At 41.8% G+C, this 14,706-nt stretch overlaps 1 protein-coding gene across 1 annotated transcript; it reads left to right on the top strand.

Moving 5' to 3' along the window:
• Positions 1 to 63: 63 nt before the first annotated feature.
• LOC121303698 (zinc finger protein 782-like) lies at positions 64 to 12,127 on the top strand. Its single transcript, XM_041234463.1, has 3 exons — positions 64 to 683; positions 5,807 to 6,124; positions 10,887 to 12,127. The coding sequence occupies exons 1-3, from the start codon at positions 413 to 415 to the stop codon at positions 11,528 to 11,530; spliced, it is 1,233 nt and encodes a 410-aa protein (XP_041090397.1). The 5' UTR covers positions 64 to 412; the 3' UTR covers positions 11,531 to 12,127.
• Positions 12,128 to 14,706: the final 2,579 nt, after the last annotated feature.

Below are 14,706 nucleotides of genomic sequence, written 5' to 3'. Positions count from 1 at the left end.
CATTATTGGCTGTCCTCCCTGTCGATGCGATCATAGTGCATGCATTATTTAATAAGCGATGTAGGAGCCAGCATGGAGAACTCGGGTAACCAGTTTCACAACAGCCTCTTCTTCCAAGCAGACCCTCCTCCTGGCAGCCCGCAAAGTGCAGCGTGCCTGGCTGTGATAGGGAGACTGGCCGAGGCGCCGGGGATTTTACAGCTTGCTCAGTCCTGCTGGATTGAGGTTGGCTTGAAATGTTTATTTTAATAATGCGTGGGGTTTTCTGTTTGTTAGTTGTCTGCACGGAGTTCCGATGCAAATAGCCCCCTTTCTCTTTTGTTTAAGAGCTCGGGCAAAGTGATGCTAAATGCAGTGTGAGGTCAGTGTTTGTGAATGAAGAGGAGTCCGCTCCACCTGTCTCAAAGCGAAGATGGACGTCAGCGTCTCCGTGTCCTTCTTTCAAGAGCAGCTCGGCTCTGCCATCGAGCACGCAGTGAAGGCGGCTGTAGACACCGTCTTGTGGGAAATTACTAAAGCTGTCGGCAGCAAATTCACTGAGTTGCACATAGAAATGTGCGGAATGGAGAAGGAGAATGAAAGTCTGAAGCTGAGACTGGAAATATCAGAGAGCGAGTTGAAAGCGCTGCGAGAATGCATGAGCGCTGCAGGGGCAGATATTAAACAACCCCTCACATTGCAAGGTAAGATTGCATTTATTTACTTATTTTAATGGTATTGCTTGGGCAATCCAACAATTACCCTTTCTTGTAAAGTTAATGGTTAGAATTTCTTTTAGACGCTTTTTAAAGTGCTTGATTATTACAAGTGCGGTTACAGGAGTCCTAATATCGGTTGTAACCAGTATGATTAGGGTTAGATGGGTTTTATTTTAAGGCCCTGCCCATATTTCCGTTTTATAACCGAGCTAAGGTTTCAAAACCCGTTTAAAAGTGCTTAACTCGATTTGCATCCACTGTCCTCCTGATTATGTATCAATCTATTATTTAAAACTTGTACACGGTGTTTCTGTTTCTAAACCGAGTTGTTGCTTACTTTTTATTAATATTACCAGTTTTGCTCTAAAATGGTGTTTAATTCTGTATGTTGTTTTTGTAAAGCACTTTGAGACACTTTGTTTGAAAGAATAAATAAACTTTAAACACGGCTCATAACCGAGTTTGAAACCTACCCAGGGGGTAATCTTGAACTCGGTTGCCAGCATGACTGGGTTAGATAAACTGGTTTAGCTGTGGTTATTGCCATCAGTAACTGCATCCACAATCATTCTGGACGTTTTCATTTCAAACTATGAAGCAGTGGTACTGCAATTTTTGTTTGGCATAATTATTTATACGGCCAAACGTGGCTTCCTTTGTTTGGAGATGCCATTTTAGATATAGAACAAACCCAGAAAAAAAAAAAACGTGTGCCATTAAAGTTATTACCCTGCCGTGGAATTGATACAATATCACGCCTACTACAGGCATAAACACACACACGGTGCACCAATGAAGCGCCGGACCGACCAAGAATGAAACCCGCCCTGTGGCAATCTTTCTGTGCACCAGTTAGAAAAGCCACTTGGAGGCAAGTGACAACCCCCTTCCTTTGTATAATACCCGCCCTTACTGTGGCAGGGCAGCAGGCGGGTACGCGACGGGCTGCTGATGATAAACGACTAAAATGAAAGCATGCAAAAATATGCTTTTGGTGGCATTTGTCACGTGACCGGTTATACGTCCAGCATATTAGAAAATGTGACTCAAGCATTCAAAATGCTGAAATGTATTGACAGTGTCGACCCAGGGGTCACAAATGGAGATTAGAGAAAGGGGCATTCAGAACAGAAAATAGGAGAGAAGGTTGCAAGTGTTTTTGTGTTTGTTGTTTTTGTATTTGAAGTTTGTCTGGATGCAGTGCTGCACCTAGCACCCAGACGGCCCTTGTCAGAGCTGTGATAGCGGTTGGTAAATACTAGATCTTATGGGAAGTAGAGGGTTAGGTTCTCCACGGCCGCGGTTACACTTATCAAAGCCTCTCTAAGTTGCATTTTCCTTCACTAAACACAAATGAAAAACCCAGTAACATAAAAACAATGCAAATACTATAACATACATGGGTAATGCAACATGTAAAAAGTAAGACAATTATAACATAATAAAAAGGAATGTTTCGTTTTCCTTGAATCCTTGGCGTTGAAGGCCAGGGTGTTGTTGACTGGTGACAGTTATGCTAAGTTAACACGGAGCAAGGAGACCGCATGCACACGCTACTATGACTGGTACATGAGACAAAGCGAGAGATGATGCTGGTACTGGCAGGGGGAGATGGGAGAGAGCAACAGTACACACGATGGAGCGGAAGCGTCATGTTTCCGTGCAAAAGCACGTATACACAAATCTATATGCAGCGGTTGGCAAATTGGTATACAATATAAAAACCGCGTATACATGAATTATATTATATTAGGGCTGGGACAACATATAACCATCGATGGTTGAAAAAAAAACAAATCTATCAGTTCATTAATATGACTTTTTTATTAGGACCGGCAAAATGTAAATCTACACTCTTATGCCTTATCTTTCCTTTGGTTCCTTAAAATATAATATTAATAAAAAAAAAAAAAGATCCCTGCCCACTAAGCAGCAGGTGCGTTTTCAGAGTAAGCTGACAAAACCAAACCTAGAGGAGAGACTAGAGGTAGGCTGCTTCAGGATCAGATTTTGCTAGATAAATTGTCGATTTCAGTTTTAAATAATGCAGTCGACGTCTGGAAGTTTTTTTTTTTTTTACAAAAGAACAAAATGGAAAGGTAAAATGCGCTGTTTGTGGAGTTTTAATGAGCTTCTGTGTCAATCCCACCAACCCGCGAGATCATAATTTAGTAAGACAGCACCCGACATGACCGTGGAAAAACAAGTTAAAGGAAGCGGCACCTTCAAAGGAAAGAAAGTTGATACAAAAAGCATCAGAGCAAAAGAAATAACAGGCCTGATAGTGGATGCTGTCACACAAGATATCAGACCTGTTAGAATAGCAGAGGGAGCTGCGTTTAAAAACCAGAATGCGAATTTGCTCTGGGCCGTGAAGTGCCCCATCGAAAGACAATCTCCAAATTCATTACTCTGGATCACGAACATGCAAAGGAAAAGCTTAGACAGGATTTAAGTCAAGAGTGTAATTCACCACCAACGTATGGACAAGCACATCGCCTGCCATTGCGTTAAGCAAAACTGGGAATTCGAGTCAAAAGTATTGTGACATGAAAAATTTCACAAGAGACACACATCTGAGAAATTAGCATAAGTCAATCAGGTAAACAGAGAGTTTGAAGTGGCTACAAAAGTAATAGCTTGTGTTCATGACAACCACCAGCGTGTGCAGAGCAATGTCTTTGCTTTCTGCAAGCGAGCTTGCCGTGCTACTTTTTGGTAGCGTGGCAAGCGTTAGCTGTTCAGGGCACATTCTAAATCTCTGCATTCAGAAAAGCTTGGAGGAGGTAAGACAAGTCCATACGTTAGTGGCAGCAGCAAGGAGAGCGGTTACACATTTTAAAAAGAGTGAGACAGCAACAAGTGCTTTTAACAGGAAACAAACAGAAATGCTGAACACAGAAAAGCAGCACTCAAGATAATACAGGGCGTAAAAAAAGGTGGAACACAGTTAATTGTATGTTTCAGCGCCGCCTTGAATTAAAATGGCAGTAATCACTGTTTTGTCAAACGCAGAGTTGACCAAAAAGTCTGACGCAGCTACTTTAGACCTCACGACTGAGCAGTGGAAGCTAATGGCTGATACTACCTCTACTACAGCCATTCAAACTGGCTACAGTACTGCTGAGTGCAGAGAAAAAAACATTACTCTCGTTCTTTGTACTCACTTGCAACAAGGATAAAACACAGACTGACTGAAGTTCCTGATGAGGGGGAGACACTGTCTTCTTCAAACTCAACTGATTTGCTAATTCCAGTTACACAGAGTTTGAGAGAGAAGCCAGTGCAGAATTGTCTTTGCGATTCTGTTTACATTTGCATAATTTCTTGGCCTCCGATTTCGCCATCTGGATTTCCTATCCGAACAGACCAAAGCCTGCGTGTCTGAAGCACTGTCTTCCAAAGTAGTGAGGCTGGTGGAGGACAACCTTGAAAATGATGGAAATCGTGCAGCACAGAGGACTTGCCTTTTAAAAAGAAAACGAAGACCGAACAAGCAGTGGAATTGATATTTCATGGACGGCAACAAACACGCTACTTCCAAGGAAACAAGAGATGACGATTTGAAATAATAGTAATCTTTATTTTTACATAGCGCCTTTCGTAGTGGACCACCATCACAAAGCGCTTTACAAGATACGAGACTAGGGGGTGTGAACTATGGTTCAGCTGCAGTGTCACTTACAAGAACTTCTCACCCCAAAGGTGGAGCACAAGGAGGTTAAGTGACTTGCTCGGGGTTACACAGTGAGTCAGTGGCTGAGCTGGAATTTCAACCCGGGACCTCCTGGTTACAAGCCTATTTCTTTAACCTCTGGACCACACACCAAGCAGCCTTGGCAAAGAGCAGGTTAAGTATCCCTGCAACATCGGTCCCGAGCGAGCATGTGTTCAGCAAAGCAGGGAAAGCAGTGAACAAACTCTGTTCTTTGAAAGTGGAGAATGTGGATGCCATAATATTTCTGAATAAAAACAGAAAATAAGCTCTGGAGAGAGCACAGACTTTGTTACGTTGGACTTGTAAATAGTTACTCTTCTGTTTTACTAACGTTTTGTGGGGGACCTCGCCGACATTGTGGCTAGACACAAATAAAAGTGTTTAAGTTCAACTGGAGAAACGTTTACTTCTCGTGGTTAGAGTTGATGAAAATATATGTACTTCTTATTTACATGTTACTTTAGAGTTCTGAAAAAAGGATGCATCGATAGTAAAAAAAACATCTCCCAGCCCTACATATATAGATATATTTGTATGTTACGTTTACGATTGCAAATTGTCGTGAATTGCTTTTTTTTTTTTTTTAAACAGGCCCCTGGTCTTAAACATACATACACACAAGTAATTAATTTAAAATATGAGGACCAGCCATGAAATTAAACAAATGGAATTGACTGAAACACTATAGAGGTAGAAAGGGTGAATGTGACATTGGGTTCCACCCATAACAAAATAACTCAGGAACAGTAACTTCCATGCATACTGCAAATTACTGAAGCCAGCAATGTGGAGGGTTTACTTTGATACAATCCCTGATCCAGGCAAGTCACACACAAGGTTGAGAGAAGCTGCAATAAATATTTGTTAATGGGAAATATGTGAAGCTTGGGAATGTGGGTGTTGATCACCCCTCTATACAAATACTTCAGAAGCAATGTTGGATCCAACCTCATTCCCAGTCCTGTAGTATCTCGAAGAGTACATGTCTCTCTATAGGTCATAATTGATGATTTGTATCTATTGGCCAGGAGCCCAGTGAGCTCAAGCTGACCCCTGCAGGGCTGGCCTTTGTTCTCCTGGCAGCTTGCTGTCCAGCTCCTGGGCCTGAAGGGGTTATTGACTTGGTTGTGGATTAGAGGACACCCTCAGCTGGCCTGAGCTGTTGGGGGGTGTTCTGCAGTGAAGGAAAATCATTTTGAATTGGGGAGTTAAAAAGAGAGTAAAGTAATTGGGCACATTATTCATTTTAAATAAATAAACACACACATACATAAATCCACTGGAATGACTCGCTGACATCTCTCAGCAGCATTCTGACAAGGGGCTGGCTTTTTAGAGGAGCCTATCTAGTAAGGAAGATTTATAATTTGTACAATTTTGTTTCACACAGATCCCAAAGAGAGCCACGCTATCCCTGAATCTGAAGCACAGGAGAGGTCAGCGACAGAAGCGGTTTCCACACAAGAGGAGTCCTTTGAGCAGGAGTGGTGTGCAAGTCTAGTGCAGGTTACAGAGCTGCCGTTTGTTAAAGATGAAGAGGTCCCTCAACAGGAATGTGTTCCTATCAAAGAGGAGTTCATAGAGCAGGAATGTGTCTCCATCGCAGAGGAACTTCCTGCTGAATATAATGCCTGTACACTTGAGGAGAGCAAGCTGGGATCCAGGCTGTGTGATGATTCTCCATCTGAATGTGAACTGGGATTGAGAGGTAATCATACAAGACAAGCAGCATTGAGCTGCCTGTTAATCCTGTAGATCTTGGTACTGAACACCAGCAGAGTGCTTGAGATTCATATTTTAACCAGGGGGAGCTCCCAAACCACTGTGTCAATGGCTTACAACATAGCTGTCCTTGCTACTGAGGCACCTGCTAGATGTGCAGCCACTGCCGTGCCTCTATAGAATGCTGTTAGATCAGGGAGTCCAGTCCCGGCCCTGGAGGCTCCATTCCACTCCAGGTTTAACAGGATCAATTATATCATTCAAACATGTTTCCCTTGCAAGCTGGTTTATTTACTGGTTTTACATATAAAATACCTCTCAGATAGATGGCTTATTAATAGTTGTTTAGGTTAGATGGTATACTTTTTGTCAGTGATTTTATGTCTGCACAGGTTTGTAGTTTTGTCTAATTTAGCATCTGAAATGTTTTTAGTAGTAATCCTTGTACAACAGACACCTTGGGTACAAAAGTGCTGTTTCTTAGTCAAGTTATAATGTTTAAGCAATGGATGTTTTATTTGCAGCTTATTTGTAGTACTTTGTCATTTTGTTTTGCTAAGAAGCAAACAGCATTACCCTGAAAAAAGTTGATCATAAATCCGTGCAGTAATTTTGCAATTTATCATCCTTCTCCCATGCTTATAGTACGCATTTACTGTGCTTCACCTTTTCATTTGCTCGCCAGTTCCCGAGCCCCATCGTCTCCAAACAGAACGAGGCAGTGTTTTGGCATTGCAGATTGTGCAATAGGGGTTCTGGTCCCCGACATCAGCAGGGAGAGTTCAGAGGAAGCACTGCTGCAAACCTCTGCAGGGCACTGTATTTTCAATTCTGGCACAAAGCATACAATGAAACTAAAGTGTGACCCAACAGTGATGTATTTATGTATATTTGAAATGTATTCGTCATCTTTTTTACTATTTTATTTATTCACTATTTACAGTTTTGTGTTTTTTTTTTCATATTATGTATTGTAACGAAGTGCAAAGAGAAGGTATCAGGAAGGTGGGAGATTGATACCCTGCCTTAGCTTACAACTAAATACTGATACGTTCGTCCTTGTAAAGAGTTGTAAATAGGAACTTCAAGTCCCATGAACACCCGGGCTGGTGAAATCAGGTGATCTGGTTTGTGCGAAAATCATGGGACATATAAAGCTGGAGCAGACAGAGCAAAAGGGGAGAGAGAGGGTGTGTGTTCTGTGAAGGCGATTGCCCAGCCAAAACGAGACGAGACTTGCTGGAAGGTGTTTACCCAGCCTGCATGAAGAGACGCCTGCGCAGGGAAGGCGGTGGACCAGCCTGCACGGAGACGCGAGCGCGGGGAAGGCGGTGGACCACCCTGCACGGAGACGCGAGTGCGAGGAAGGCGGTGGACCACCCTGCACGGAGACGCGAGCGCGGGGAAGGCGGTGGACCAGTCTGAACGGGGAGTACAGTACGAGCGATGGTGGTGTTGCAGAGTGAGAGTCTACACCGCAGTCAGAGAACAAAAACATCCTGAGTTGACCTGTAGTTACAGGGGTGGTGGCATCACATTGTGTATTCCATGGTACCTGTGTGGATGTACTTGAACAAGGCAAATAGTGCTGTGTGCCAGTTTGACCGAAGGAATGTCCGTGTGTTTATCTCCGCTCGTAACAAACAACAGAAAAAGGAAGAGCAAGCAGATATGTGTACTTAAAAAAAAAAAAAACTTATCCGCAATTATTCTGTGTGAATTGAGAGGATTTTAACCCAAGCTGTGTGTGACAAGGTTTTAAGAAGACCATTCTCTTGAGGTGAATGTGTTTACACGCGGCTGTTTTTGTTCTCTGGGCTGTTTTAAATGCAGCGCAGGTTTGTTTTAAATTGTGCTGGAGCGTTTATGTGGACTGTCTACACAGTGGCTTCTGTGTGGAATCTCGTGTCAAATAAGCACGTCTTTCTCTAAATATTAAGTGTTATTTAAACTGCTTGTTGCTCTGGAACGAAGCACCCCAGACCTGTTCCTAATGGACTGTGTGTAAGAATGTAACAATATCACAGTAGTCAAGTAAATGCCCGACACGGACTGTTTTTGTTTTAATTGGATAATTCCAAGTCCACCAGAAAGCTGCAACTGGGGCTGGGCTGTGGTACCAGCTTTTCACCAGCAGGGGTCTCCAGAACACCTGCCAAGGGAAATAAGTCAATGGTTCAAGTAAAAGACTGTAGCAATAAGCGAACCTAAACTTGCCTGTTGTTCCTATTCGGACCAGAGGGGCGCCATCTTCTTTTGTAGAGATAGATCCAAAACCTGGAGATACCTACCTGGATTCCTGAAAGGAGCAAAACTATCATTACTACACAGACACGTGTGGATTACAAAATGACTGGTTATCGCAATACTTACCTTGAGTGGACCTGTACCTGGAGACCTCAGAAGGGTGATCAGTGTTGACTGGTGGCAAACGCTAAGACCTGGCTGGACTGGATTAATTTCTGTTTAAGTCTGTTTTACTTGCATTGAGACTTGTGCAAGGTCAAGCATAGGGCCTGCAAGAGTTTGAGAGGGCCCAAGTGGGCAGGTTTTATGTATTTTCCTTTTCAAGTAACCTATCAATGTGTGCTTACCTCACAAAATGTATCAAAGGTGCTCAAGAGGTCAAAGCTCATTCCATTTATGACCTTATAATTGGAAAACCTTTTATTTCTCCTCAAATTTTGACTTAGTCAGAGGTATACTCTTCATGGGGAATTGAATGCATAAATACTTATCGAAAATGTTCTGAATTATGTAAATAGTTACTGGGGGGGAAGAAAGGTCTTCATATGGAGACAGATGACGCCTGTATCTCCTGTGTATTGCTTTATCTGGAGCAACATCATTTGAGACCTCAAACTGAGAAGCCAAGCAAGCAGGAAACTGGTTCGGGATGTCACACTGAAGCCAACAATGACCTTGAGAGATCTGCAAAGTTCTGTGTCTGAGGGAGGGGAGTCAGTGTTCCCACATCAACAGTAAGCAGGTCCCTACACAAAGCTGGCCTGTATGGACGGGTGGCAAGAAAGAAGCCATTACTCAAAAAGCCTCATCTTAAAGCACATATAGAGTTTGTGAAAAAGCAGATGGTACTGCAGACATGTGGAAAAAGGTTTTGTGGTCAGAAGAGACAAAAATTGAATTTTTCGGTCTAAATTCCAAGCGTTATGTCTGGCGAGACTTGAAGATTGCAGTCCATCAACGATCCCCAACAGAACTCGAGCAATTTTTCCATGAAGAATGGGTAAAAATGTCACCGTCCAACTATGCAAAACTAGTAGAGACCTATCCAAAAAGACTCATAGCAGTAACTGCTGCAAAAGGTGCTTCTACCAAGTACTGACTTAAGGGGCTGAATACTTATGCAACCAGTAAATTTCATTTTGTACATTTTCTTTGCAAGTTTTGCTGATGTTTAACCTCCTCCTCATATAAGTGTTCAGTTTAACCACTACAGCTTTGAATAAAAAAACAGTGTTTGAAAAACTGCATCCATTAGGTAGGGGGTGAATATTTCTGCAAACCACTGTAGGTGCCTGATGAGCCAAGTTGATTTTGTGATATTGATGACTAGTGAATTCGTAACAGTGGTAAATAGTGCCTACATATAATATACTTTATTTAATCATAGTACAGTTGTATAATATTTTGTTGTAAGAAACGCAACAGTGCGATGGCAACTCGTTTTTCCACCGATACCAAACGTCTCATCCGTGTGTTCTGGCACTCCAGGAAATGTCTCGGTAAAGGACAAAGACACATATGCGACTCCTTAGACACACGTTCATTTTCAATCCAGTCATTTGGAAACCATTCAAGTTGTTCCCACAAGGCTTCTGGCCAGAAGATCACCCAGATGTTTCGATCTACCGTCATGTTACTGCAGATTGTCACCACTGACTGTAAAAGCAAGACGCTGTCTACGCTGGTTTTGCAGAAAAGAGCACAGCCTCCATGTTCTCACACAAAACCTCCCGATCGGCGTGTAGTGATGGCCCGAGTTCAGTGGTTTGTATAAACAGGGAGTGCACTCACTTCAGTAATGAAAGGGGGGGGGGTGTGTACAACAAACAACCACAGCGAGTGCCGCTTGTAAATACGGTCGTCAAGCCAGCTGCAGTGTGTGTGTACGTAGCCTTAGTATGATACCTAAATTTACTCGCAAATGTGTCCCAAACTGCACTGAAAGGATCATTTCCTTAAAGCATGTCATACATGCGTTGAGGAGAGGTGGAGTCACAGGGAACCTTTTGCGTGTCTTGAAGAATTTAGTGAACCTGTCAAGCTACAAGGCTTGTTAATCACTAATTAGATGATTGTTTTCACTATTAAATAAAACCAAAATCCTACAAGTTATATTGTACTTTTTTGTGTGTGTTTTGCGTGACGGGGAGGGGGCAAGTAGATTTTTTTTTTTTTTTTTTTTTTTCAAATCCAATTGGGTCGGTTGGCGTCGCCAGAAGCATTTCAGTGCAGCTCCTGCATACAAACCTGATCTACTTGTATTTCTCAAAGTGATATTAAGTGTGGTGGAAATCAGTGACTGGTAAATGTGAGTGATGTTTACCAGACTGTTATAGTGATATTCTCAAGCCCTTGTCCTCATTGACACTCACTATATTCAGGCTGGTGCTAATTAAAGGAGGCTGACATTAACAGGAGTCACCAGAGTTCTCTGGTGACTCCTGTTAATGTGGAAGAATGCTGTACAATAACCTTTGTCTCTCTTCTCTTTCTTTCTTTAGCTTCTATAGTAGATGAAGGAGAGCACGACTCCACTCCATCACCGCACTGCAAAAACTCTTCTAATGGCAAACCACAACGCAAGAAACACAGAGAGACGACGCCCCAAGAAGAAAATGTGAAGACATTGAGAACTCACTCAGTTAAATTTCCTTCTTTACAAGACAAGGAGAGTACAGAGACGCCACATTCTGCATGTTTTAACAGTTCTGAAACCCAGGGCAACTTGAAGACCTTGCCTCATTCTATTACAGGTGGGAAGAGTTCCTATCAATTAGGTTCTCTTAAAACTCACAAGGGAAATCACACAGGAGGGACTCCCTTTTCTTGTGGTGTTTGTGGGAAGAGTTTCAAACATTTATCGCATCTTAAAAGACACCATCTAACTCACACAGGAGAGAAACCTTTTCACTGCACTGTGTGTGGGAAGAGATTCAGTCAGTTAAATGACCTTAAAAGACACCAGCGTGTTCACACAGGAGAAAAACCTTATCACTGCACTGTGTGTGGGAAGAGGTTCACGCTGTTTGGAAATCTTCAATCACACCAGCGCATTCACACAGAAGAGAAACCCTATTGCTGTACTGTGTGTGGGAAGAGTTTCAGTTTTTTTTCAAACTTTAAAATCCACCAGCACATGCACTAGGGGTGGGTTAGAGTACTCTAGTTCATTCTAATTACTCGAGTACTTGTTTATTACTCGAGTACTCGAAAAAATTGAAAGAATATCTGTTCATGAATGTAAGTGCAATATATTGTAGCGACCCGGTCAGTTCAGGTTGGCAGACTGGTCCTGTGCATTCACGTTGTGTATTTTTCCAGGGTGGGACCATACCACTAGTTTCCTCTGTCTTTGTGTGTGTGTGTGTGTGTGTGAGTGAGAGCTGTTTTCTCTGTGTGTGAGGGGACTGACGAAGCCTGTGTGTGTGTGTGTGGAATAGATCAAGCGAGAAAGTGAGCGAATTTTTAGGATGGAGTCAGGAGGTATTGTGTTTTTTTATTGTTTTTGCGATGCGGTCCTGACCCATGGACCCTGTTTAATTGATAAAGTAGTTTTGTTAGCACCTGAATCCTGTCTCCTGCTTTGAGCCTCAAGACCAGGGGTTGTTGCAGTATTTTATTCATGTGTACCATTAACACTAGCCACGGAAGTCACTTTAACAGGTTAAGGTTTTTCAAATTTAAATTACTCTGCGTGTCTGATCACGAAAATAAGGATGTTGTAAACCCCCCCCCCCCCCCCCCCGCCTAGCATCAAAGATGTAATTTTGACTGACTTTAATACAGACTTTATTTTGAACATAACCTACATTATTCTTACATGTAAAATCCTGTTATCTCTACTGGACCTGGCAGCCATCAATTCCTTCGTTTTGTACAAGGAATGCAATCGGTAGGAGAGATTTCATCTTGAAGCCACAGCGTTTCAGCAGAAACATTTCAATCAGAAAACTGCAAATCACACTAGTTTCTACACTACTAGTTTCTTTTACTACACACTAGTTTCTTTTAAAATGTTTATTGTTAGTTTTTCATTTTTTGAAGTAGTGCTTTATATGTGGTAAGTTAGAAAATAAACCCTTTTATGTTTTATTGTTAATTTAAATCATGTTTCAATTGTGCAGATGTTTGATATGATGAGCTTGAATAAAACTTTTGAGTTGTGTGAGATAGTGTCTTACTTTAATATTGATGTTGTTTAAAATGTACCTGTCATAATGACTGCTGGCGGTGGTTTTAGGTATGACTGCGTTGGTTCTGGTGTTAACATGGTCATTTTTGTGGTGCATATGTAGGATAATATTGTCTGGCATTAGGTTTGAGTACTCAAAGTCTTTGCAGAGCTTTTTGAGATGTTATAGTATAAAATAATGACTTGGATCGCATTATTGAAGTTTGGTGACAAAACGAGTGATCAGGAGAGGATCTATCAGTATGATAAAGGGGTGGGGCTTGGCTGGAGATGCAGTACTGAGTGTCCTTTTGCCGTGCAGGGCCTTTTAAACCTGTTTTACTCCGATTAAAAAATATTTTAAACAACCTATGTGAAAATAAATTGGACCTGACGCGCCTGACAAGCGCTGAATAAATGGACTGCAGACACCATCAAATTAACATGTGTGTCCAACCCTATCCCTGCACTTCATATGGGAAGAAGTTCAGTCAGCTGGAGGCTCTTGTAGGACACAAGAGAATTCTCAGAATTTCAGAGACTTGAAGGACACCTAAACAGGAGTAAGTTTGACTAAAATACACAAAACAAAAGAATAAACTGGCTTGATTAAATAGTCACTCCTGATCACAATTACTTCAGATCAAAAGCTTGCACTCCTGGATGGAAATGATGAAACACTGCATCTTGTTGGCCGTTCGGATTTTGTTTTGTCACATTACTAATCTATTCAATAGATTGTTATTATGTCTGCAAGTTTCCCTTTTTTCTCATGCATTGCTCAGCCTCTCACAGTGGGTTCTGTAGAATACTGCTCTGTTACCGCGAGGCAGGGTGCAGTATACTGCAGTTATCATGCAGTGCAGCTTGAAGTGTAAAAACAAAACTACAGCAGGGTGCTGTAGTTATTATTGATTTTTTTCTTTTAGTAGTTTCGTTGTCAATCAGCAAATGTATTTAAAAACACAATAATAAATACTGTAGATGTACTCATTTCTAGATTTCTTGTACATCCCACAATTGCAACAGCTTTTTAAATTACTCTCTTCTCATGCAAGCGATCCATTTACAATCATACATATATTTTTGTAATTTTTATAAATATAGTTTCTACATATTTAAGTTTGTTTCTTTAAAGCCCATTTCAGTTTTATCGTTTCCTGTAAAATGTTTCCCGCTGTTACAAGTTTGTAGTAACTTTGTATTATTTATATTTTGGGAAATGTACTTTTGTAGCGGTTGTATCGATCTTTAGTTGAAAATTGTTATTATTTTGAGTGTTTAGATTGCAGGTTTTTAAACGGTAATCTTACATGACCGCATGGAATTTAGAATCAGGAATTGATGATTTATAAACAGCAGAATAGTACAATAGGAACACTTACTATACACACACACAGCATGCAAATACATCCAGCACACGCACACACACACACAGCATGCAAATACGCCCAGCACCCCCACACACAGCATGCAAATGCACCCAGCACACACACACACAGCATGCAAGTACACACAGCATGCAGCGCACACACACACACACACACACACCACCCACCCACACACACACAACACACACACATGCATGCACACACAGCATACAGCACACACACACACAGCATGCAAATACACCCAGCACCCAGCACCCAGCACACACACACAGCATGCAAATACACCCAGCACACACACTCACCCACAATGCAAATATACCCAGCATGCAAATACACCCAGCACTTCAGCGACCCTAGTTGAAGCAGGACCATCAGCGACCCTAGGAGAAGCACATGAGACAACTCTCCCAGGTGAACCGTCACAGCAGAAAGCCTCAGGCGCTGCAGAGCAGCCAGCAAGCCCAGGCGTTGCAGTACTGTATATCATGTATTATGCATTTCTCTGTATTTAAAGTATTGTGGATTGTTTTTTATTGTATATCATGTATTATGCATTTGTCTATTTAAAGTATTATGGATTTTCTTGTTGTTACAGCATCTTGTAAAGTGCTTTGTGATGGTGCTCCACTGTGAAAGGTGCTATATAGATAGATAGATTGATTGATTGTTTATAGGTGGGCCCTGACACATGCTGAGTGAAATTAAGAGAGTCTAGGATCCTTAGAAAGAAACAAACCTTTGAATCATCTTCATTATCAA

The sequence above is a fragment of the Polyodon spathula genome, chromosome 35 (assembly GCF_017654505.1).
Source record: "Polyodon spathula isolate WHYD16114869_AA chromosome 35, ASM1765450v1, whole genome shotgun sequence".
In the NCBI taxonomy this organism is placed as follows: domain Eukaryota; kingdom Metazoa; phylum Chordata; class Actinopteri; order Acipenseriformes; family Polyodontidae; genus Polyodon; species Polyodon spathula.
Note: the sequence above shows the minus strand (reverse complement) of the source record. Positions and strands in the feature narration are given on the sequence as shown.

Excerpts from the sequence above, each read along its gene's own strand:
- LOC121303698 (XM_041234463.1), top strand. The coding sequence starts at position 413 with ATGGACGTCAGCGTCTCCGTGTCCTTCTTTCAAGAGCAGCTCGGCTCT. Across the intron at positions 684-5,806 it reads ACAACCCCTCACATTGCAAG|ATCCCAAAGAGAGCCACGCT; the intron begins GTAAGATTGCAT and ends TGTTTCACACAG. Across the intron at positions 6,125-10,886 it reads ATGTGAACTGGGATTGAGAG|CTTCTATAGTAGATGAAGGA; the intron begins GTAATCATACAA and ends TTCTTTCTTTAG.